At 44.6% G+C, this 9083-nt stretch overlaps 1 protein-coding gene across 1 annotated transcript; it reads right to left on the bottom strand.

The window, feature by feature from the left end:
- Positions 1 to 5755: 5755 nt before the first annotated feature.
- LOC126986482 (piggyBac transposable element-derived protein 4-like) lies at positions 5756 to 8379 on the bottom strand. The gene is made up of 2 exons (XM_050842709.1): positions 6024 to 8379; positions 5756 to 5870 (listed from the first exon to the last, which is right to left on the bottom strand). Exon 1 carries the CDS (start codon positions 8033 to 8035, stop codon positions 6026 to 6028), a length of 2010 nt encoding a protein of 669 aa, XP_050698666.1. The 5' UTR covers positions 8036 to 8379; the 3' UTR covers positions 5756 to 5870; positions 6024 to 6025.
- Between the last annotated feature and the right edge of the window lie 704 nt (positions 8380 to 9083).

Raw genomic sequence — 9083 nt, 5'->3', positions numbered from 1 at the left:
GTTGCTAATAACCTGCTGATTTGCCGTTGCGACGGAGTTAATGACGTTTTCCAATACATGCAAGGCCTGATCTAGGAGGAGAAACTGATTCACCTGGTCGATCTGTTTGACAACTATGTTGATAATCTCTACCATCTTATTTGCCTGCTCTAGCAGTTCCTCAATGTTAGTATGCAATTGCGCAAGTTTTCTGCAATTGGCGTTGATCACCCTGCGATTTCTAGCAGCAAAGGAAAGAACATGAGCGTAGTGGTCCCGCAAATCGCGAACGTCCTCGTCGGTAGCCGCACCGAAAAGGAACTTTGAGGCGGACCCCACGATGTTGAGCAACCCCCTCTTTACCCGAGAGTGAACTGAGTGAAAACTATAATCCATGTTTACCTCATCAACTTTTCCCCGTAAGAACAGAATCCCATCCTCCAGTAGTTGAAAAAGAGTCAGAGAGTTGGTACTAGAAGGTGCCTTTGATTCCCTAGTCTTGGTAGCCCGGATGGCGTCTGCCATGCCGAGCAGTTTTTCTGAGACTATCCTGATTGTGTCAGTGGTGTTGGTCAAGGAAGTATATGGATATTTTACGAGGAGCACATCTTCTATGAGGAAGACCTCTCCTATGTGTGCCGTGAGGGCACCAGGCTTCAGGTGGATGGGTGTTGCTGCAAGCAGGGAGCCGAGGGACAACAAGATGGTCAGAAAACGCAACATCATGATCTGAAAGTGGTGGGAATGAAGTATTTAAACCCGTGGTCTCAAGTTATAGCTATGGGTGTTGGGATTATCTTGTTGAACATTTGACTCTGAGGAAGTACCAATATCAAGGTCAAAGGTGAGGGAATTACTTTCAGACGATCACTGTGAACTTCTAGACTGACTCCACTATTCGACTCGAGAACCTCGAACCGATTTCCCCTGACATTCCGAACAACACGGTAAGGACCCACAAATTTAGCCCCCAGTTTCGAACTCCTTTCCGCTTGCTTAATCATGACTGTGTCACCCTCTATTAATTTCACCAGGACGGCCTGTTTGTGTTGTTTTGACATCATTTCAACCTTCGTAGCTTTTAACGTACACCTAACATCAGGTGTATCTTAGAAAACATATGCATCTGCTGTTGTGCGTACCTATCAATGTTGTAGAGAGGTTGTTGAGGATTGTTAGGAAGTCGTACGGAAGATGTTTCTCCACCCCATATAAGATGCAGTAGGAGACTTCCCCGTAGAGTCGTTTACCGACGTATTTATGGAAGCGGCTATATGCGATAGCCAATCCTCCAGTTATCGTGGAGATCGTTCACGATAGGCCTGAGGACCTGTAAGATTTTCCTATTAGCCCTCTCCGCCAACCCATTAGCAGCTGGGTGGTAAGCTGTGATGAAGGATTGCGTGATGTTAAACTGAGCGCTTATTTCGCTCAATACTGAGTTCCTAAACTCGGTGCCATTGTCACTCAAAAGAATTCGAGGAGACGAATGTGGACACAACACGTGAGTCACGAGGGCATGGGCCACGCGTGTGGCTGTCTTGTCCTGGAGGCGCTAGAACCTAGAGAACTGGTCGACGCGCACCAATAAGTAGCGCGAACCATGATGGCTCTGGGGGAGCTGTAATAAGTCTATATTAACAACATCCCATGGCGCCTCTGGTACTGGGTATTGCAACATAGGTGCTGGCCCTTTTACGGACCCCTTGTGCTTAGCACAAACGACGCAATGTGCGACATGTTTTCTACATCAACCCGTAATGTGGGCCAGTAGAATTCTCGTCTGGTGACAGATAGCGTCTTGTCTCTTCCTGGGTGACCCGCAATGGGTGTGTTATGGACCAGCTTAAGCGTCACGGGGACGTATTTGTCTGGGATGACCAGTTGTTCTATAGGTACCGGTTTGGTTCCCAATATAAGAACGTTGGAATCTGCACGAGGCCGGTACGCCTATGCAAGGCAGTTCCTTTGACCCTAAGCTCCCGTGTATCTAATCCCACCTAGTGTCGCTGTCCATGAATTTACCTAATCTATTTTGAATGTGACAATTGTATTGGCACTCACCACATGACTGCTAAGCCTATTCCACTCATCCACAACCCTGTTGGTAAACCAATTTTGCCTATATCCCTCTTGAATCTGAATTTATCCAGTTTAAACCCATTATTTCGTGTCCTACGGTTCTCTTACCAACAAAACCTAATTAATATCTCTCTTATTAAAGCCCTTCATACATTTATTAACCTCAATCATGTCTCCACGCACCCTTCGCCTTTTTAGAGAATGCAAGTTTAAATGTTTGAGTCTTTCCTCGTATGGCAAGTTTCTCAACCCCTGAATCATCTTAGTCATCCTCCTCTGCACTGATTCTAACATTTTGATATCCATTCTATAGTAAGGTGACCAGAACTGAGCCGCATAGTCAAGATGAGGTCTAACTAATGCTAAATATAGTTTGAAGAAAACTTCAGCGCTTCTGTTGCTTACGCTCCTTGAAATAAATCCCAGTACCCTATTTGCTCGATATCTAGCTTGAATGCATTGTTCCCTTGGACGGAGATCAGAGCTCACTAAGACCCCTAAACACCTCTCGCACCCAGACCTGCTTATTAGAGTGTCATTTAAGCAATAGTTGTGAGAGGGTTGTTCTACCTACACTCAGAATACTGCACTTCCTACATTGAACTCCATCTGCCATTTATCTGCCCAATCATACAATCTGTTTAGTTCATCCTGGAGAATACTAGTGTCCTGATCCGACTCAATTACTCTACCGATCTTGGTATCATCCGCAAACTTACTGACATCACTACTAATTCCTGTATCTAAATCATTGATATAAATAATAAACAAGAGTGGACCTAATACCGAGCCTTGTGGGACCCCACTCGTAACACATCCCCAGTCAGATCTTTTACCATTGATTTGCACTCTTTGCTTCCTATTGCTAAGCCATGTTTTTACCCAGTTCAAACCTTACCCTCTACACCGTGAGCCTGTAATTTAAGAAACAGTCGTTGGTGAGGAACTTTGTCAAACGCTTTACCAAAATCAAGATAGATTACATCATAATTTTCATCTCTGTCTACCGCCTCAAATACTTTACTGTAGGATAAGAGATTAGTGAGGCATGACCTACCTTTCGTGAATCCATGCTGCGAGTCATGAATTAAGCTGTGTTTCTCTAGATGCTTCCGAATGTTCCTGGCTATTATGGACTCCAGCATCTTGCCTATAACCGATGTTAAGCTAATTGGGCGATAGTTTTAAGCTGCCGACCTGTCCCCTTTTTGAAAATCGGCGTCACATTAGCTACGTTCCATAAGCTGGGCACATAGCCAGTATTTACCGGCATCTTAAAGATGTCGGTTAGTGGACCACTGATTACATCACCTAATTCCTTTAATACCCTCGGAAAAGTCCCGTCAGGACCTGGCGACTTATTCCTCTTTAGCTTATCTATCTCATCCTGAACTATTTGCCTGGTAATGATTATATCTCTCAATTTATCGCCATCCCCGCCCTCGTACACCTGAACCCTTTCTGGAATAGTCGTTCGATCCTCTTGTGTGAATACTGAATGGAAGTAGTCGTTCAACAATGTGCTTATATTATCGTAATTTTCTACTAGCTCCCCTGTGTTTGTTTTCAGCGGTCCAATTTTCTCCCGTGTTTTTGTTCTCTACATCTGAAAAAGCCCTTAGGATTACTTTTTGCCTCGTTTGCTACTTTGATCTCATAATTCCTTTTTGCCATCCTGGTGTTTTCTTCACTAATCTAGATAGTTCGACATACCGGCCCCTGAAATGTGTCTCACCATTCTTTATTTTCTGATAAATTCTCTTCTTTAACTCTATCTCGTGTTTTAGCCCACGAGTCATCCACTTAGGGTCATTGTTTTCTTTTCTAAGTGTTCGCTGTGGTATATGCTGTCCTTGCCCTCTACTATTACTCTAACTAAATTATTGTAAGACATTTCTACCTGGTTCTCCAGGCTCTCTAATCCGCAGTGCTGGCCCTCATGTATCCCTAAATTATCCCAGTTTATCTCTTCAAGATGTCTTCAAGCCCCTCGTAATTTGCTCTTCTAAAATCTGGCACTAACACTGGGTTTGGTTCGCGGGTCACCTTGAGTCTAACTAAAACGAACTGTTCTGTGGTCACTATTTGTATATATTTGTATATATTTGTGGTGGAAGTGGGGGAGTATCTCAGAAAATAGTTTTTTTCTGATGGAATTCAAGGTCACAGTTGCATGAATCACTTTAAAAACAGGGGGGGGGGGGGGGGTTATATGTTTCATGAAAAAATGGTGGGTGACATGAAAATTACCAAATTCCGAAAATTCCTGGACACTCATTTATTTTTTAATTAAGGATATGGTTCGATTACATTACAGATACATCTAGGTGAAGCTTGGTGATAACAAACGCCTAGTTTAATTATGAAGGGTTAAAAGGATACTGCTACTACAAAACTCAGTGGCTACACTGAGTTGGGTGTCGTATTCAGGGGTTCTTACCGCTGGTATTATTGCTAATAAGAAAACTTACCGGTAATGTCTCCAATAACTTGTTGGAAAGAGCCGCTGGCATACATTATCAGTGCCAGCAGCACCTGTGTGCAGGTGGGGGATGGCGTGTGCCCTCCTCGTCCTCCTCTGTAGATAGGGCTCCAGCTCCGCTATCAGCCGAGTAAGCTCTTGTCGAGGAGTCTGTACTGACTGATGAGCTCCGCATCACTCACGGAGAGAGGTCAAGGTGATCACGTATTATCCTTTCTCTCCTTAAAGCACGGTCATGCAGAACAGCGATAAAAATATCCATCGTGGGTGCTGGCAGTGGTCTGACTGAGGATGTAAACAAACGCAATCCCTGTACCATCTCGCTTTTATGGAAGGAATTTCCCATACCTCTTACTTTTATTTCTTTGTCAAGTAACACTAATTATGACATATTTCATGTCAATATAAAGAAGGTTGTAAGAGTTACACCAACTCCGTAGAGGTCGTAACTTACATCCTCCTTACAACTCCTTTACAACCTCCCGGATGCTTCCTGAATTCGGCAGAGGTTGTACCTCGGCCTTCCACCGTTGTAAGGCTTACAACCTGCTTTCTGAATAAGGCCCCAGACAGTCTACAACCGGCGGAAGGGCCGGCCAAGCTGCTCGCCCGACGAGGGCTGGCGTGTCCCTAATGGCAGTATATCTTTTTTTTTTTTTAATGTTTACCTGCACGTTGGCAGGAGGGGCTATGGTGAGAGCCCGGCAGAGGAGCTAGGCGTCAGGCCATGAGGCCCTGCCCAGCTGGTCGAAGTACGGCTGCATTTGCACCCGTAGCCGGAGCCGAACGAGCACCCTGCCTGGTCAAACTCTTTCGCCTCTGCCTGTCAACATCTACCTTTCCTTCTTGCTGGAAGTATGCCTTCATACAGCCTGTACCTAAGAAGGGTGACCGCTTCAATCCCTCAAACTACCGTCCTATTGCTTTACTTTCTTGTCTATCTAAAGCTTTTGAATCAATCCTTAACCCTAGAATGGTAACCCTCGATTTCAGAAACGTGAAAGGTAACCCCGGGAGAATTTCTCCCGATAATTAAATAATTGAAATAAAATACTTATCCTGGTAATTATTTTATTTGAAAAACATACAAAGAAAATACATCTTGTACTCTATTATTGAGCATAATATAAATGATATTATCCTTTAAATTATATATTTTTTTTTAAATTTCAAAAACAAACTAAAAAAGATACTTTTTTTTGGTGGAACTTAATTAATTTGACAAAAAAAATCATACAGGCCAGATTGTTTTTTTCTGGTGTAGTAGTGTTCTTGGGTCATGGGACTACGCCCTGGCTGAGTCCCATCCCTCTAGCTCGTCTACAATCTGTATGGGAGACGGACAAAAAAGGGTAAATTTTTCAGTACGTACCAAATAATTTTTTTTTTATTATTTATTCTTTCAACACTTGCAGTATGGCAAATTATGCTTCAAATGACTCAAAGTACATCACTGAAACACATACAGTACTATACATACACTCAGATACAGTCACCACAGACAGGATACAGATGGCGAGGACACATGGGCCTGACGCACTTGTTGCACCTGTGATGCGTCTTCCTGTCCGACTTGACCGGGCACTCACAACAGCGCACCAATGCACCACTGCTGTCTGAGAAAGATGTCCCTGGTGATCCTGCAGCACTGCCTGGTGAGGGTACATTGCAGACAGTGGTGATCAAGGACTGCAGGGATCGAGGCAAGGGTAAAAGCAGCCGTGACGTGGCCCATGGAGTGATTAGTGCCTTCCCGACCTGCAGCATGAACTTCTTGCGTGACATGATTTTTCTGTTGCCCCCTCTTTCCATATTCTCCTTGTATATAATGTAAGAGTTCACATTGGCAGCATTCAGCATTCCATAGAAGATACAGAGTGGCCAACGTCTTGTTTTGCGCGAACAGGAACTCAGGGAACACATTTGATCAAAAGTATCAACTCCTCCTTTCGTTGAATTGTAGAAGTCAATAATCTCCGGCTTTCCTTTAGTGCCAATGTTGGGCTGAGAGTGCTGAGATGACAGGAGCAACACTAGTTTCTTTGTTGTTTTGGATGTATCAGACACATATGACACCAGAGTCATTTCCTTTGTGTACAGGAAGGCACTTGATCCCCGCTTTCTTGTACCTTTCTCCTTCATCTCCTTCGGTATCTCCTTCTTGTTGGCGCGCACTGTGCCAACAAGAGTCATGTCACAGTTATTTAGGAGATCTGATACCAGGGGAACAGAGGTGAACCAGTTGTCAGTCGTGACGTTCCGGTGTGTTCCATGGTAGGGCCTCGTCAGCTCTCGGGTAAAGTGATGGCCGAGTGTAAGGTTGCCCCTTGGTTGAGTCCCCTGCTTCCCCAAGTAAGGGATGCCACCAAGTAAGTAACTGGACTCACTATCATTGATGAGAACGAGCTTGAGGCCATACTTGGCCGGCTTGTTAGGGATATACATACGGAAGGGACAGCGGCCTCTGAATCCCAGTAGCTGTTCATCAACAGTGAGGTTTTCATGGGGGACATACAGTTTGCCACATTTTTCAATAAAAATGTCCCATATTTCCCTCACAGCAGCAAACTTGTCATCCTCTCGCCGAGCCTGTCGTGTTTCTGGGTCGTCGAATCTTAGACACCGAATAAGGAACCTGAACCGAGCCTCGGACATTGCCACACGGTATAGAGCACAACCTGTATCCAAGCTCCACATTTCACTGGTGGGGATGTGTTCATCGTTCTTCTGGCCACTGATGACTAGTACACCCAGCAGTGCTTTGACTTCTAATGGCACAGTGGGAGCAAAAGTGGCTGATCTTACTTTATATTTGGAGGCAACTGTAGCAATGGTCTTGTTAGTCCAAGTCACAATAATTTGGATGATATCATCATTGAAATATAAACTGAAAGCTTCCTCAGGTGACACTGCATTCCTTGCCGCCCCTGGAGTTGGGCCAGGAGTAAAGGCACTCATGATGTTCCTTGTGGAAGTCCTTGCTCTAGCTGGGATCTGCGGCTGACAACTCCACCTAAAGTTACTAGGGGTGGCAATCGTTGTAGTGTTGAACGTGACCACGGGCGGAATATCACGCTGGTGTCTTCCCCCATCAGTAGCAGGAGGACTAGCTGAAGTAGAAGCAGTAGGTGCTTGGGACGTGGCACGATCGGTAGGAATTGGGGATAGGGAACGGTCAGCAGAGGTTGATGGGGTACTGAAGTCAGGACGGGTAGCCTGGCGTTTGGCTGGTGTGGAGGATAACCTTTTCCCCCTTTTCTTCTTCTCCTTGCTCCAGTCTTCCTCATCAGAACTCTCATCACCACCTTCTCCTGGTTTAGGAACATATTCTTTGTCTTCATCACTATCATATAATAGGTCCACTTCAAGTTCATCAATTTCACTCTTATCACTTTCAGAACCACTTTTATCTCCACAAATATCTGATAGAGTCCCAGTTGTGTTCATAATCTCAGCCAGTTCTTCATCTGTGTATCGCTTTTTGCGGGACATGGCTTATTCTTTATAATTCACTCAATTTATTCAGTAAATCTTGCCTGAAAAGAAAAAAAAAATTATGTAAGGGTTTACAAAATAATACAATAATAGTAACAATGGGAGAATTTCACCCAGGCTGTACAACTTACGGTAACAGTAAGTCTGGGAGAAATTCTCCCTAAATGCAGTCTATGGAAAAAACCCAGTGAGAGAGCCGGACAGCACACCCTCCACCAACCAAGTCAGACAAGGCCATGAAGGTACTGAGACCGCCAACCCATTCCCACCATGCCTTGTGGGTGAATTGCATAATCTCCAAATTCACTAGGGAGAAAATCACCCCAGGTTACCATTCTAGGGTTAACCGGAAGATTCAAAAGCACCTTTCCACTTCTGACCTTCTATCTGATCGCCAGTATGGGTTCCGCAAGGGGCGTTCTACTGGTGATCTCCTAGCCTTCTTAACTGACTCTTGGTCATCCTCTCTTAGCCGTTTCGGTGAAACTTTTGCTATTGCGCTGGACATATCAAAAGCTTTTGATAGGGTCTGGCACAAATCTTTGCTTTCTAAACTACCCTCCTACGGTTTCTATCCTTCTCTCTGTACCTTTATCTCCAGTTTCCTTTCTGACCGTTCTATTTCTGCCGTGGTAGACGGTCACTGTTCTTCCCCTAAATCTATTAACAGTGGTGTCCCACAGGGTTCTGTCCTATCTCCCACTCTTTTTCTGTTGTTCATTGATGATCTTCTTTCCAAAACGAACTGTCCTATCCATTCCTACGCCGATGATTCCACTCTGCATTATTCAACTTCTTTTAATAGAAGACCCACCCTTCAGGAACTTAACGACTCAAGGCTGGAGGCTGCAGAACGCCTAGCCTCAGACCTTACTATTATTTCCGATTGGGGCAAGAAGAACCTGGTGTCCTTCAACGCCTCAAAAACACAGTTTCTCCACCTATCCACTCGACACAATCTTCCAAACAACTATCCCCTATTCTTTGACAACACCCAGCTATCACCTTCCTCAACACTAAACATCCTCGGTCTATCCTTAACTCA

The sequence above is a fragment of the Eriocheir sinensis genome, chromosome 6 (genome assembly GCF_024679095.1).
Source record: "Eriocheir sinensis breed Jianghai 21 chromosome 6, ASM2467909v1, whole genome shotgun sequence".
Taxonomy (NCBI): domain Eukaryota; kingdom Metazoa; phylum Arthropoda; class Malacostraca; order Decapoda; family Varunidae; genus Eriocheir; species Eriocheir sinensis.
The sequence above is the reverse complement of the archived record's forward strand: the minus strand, read 5'-3'. Positions and strand labels throughout refer to the sequence as shown.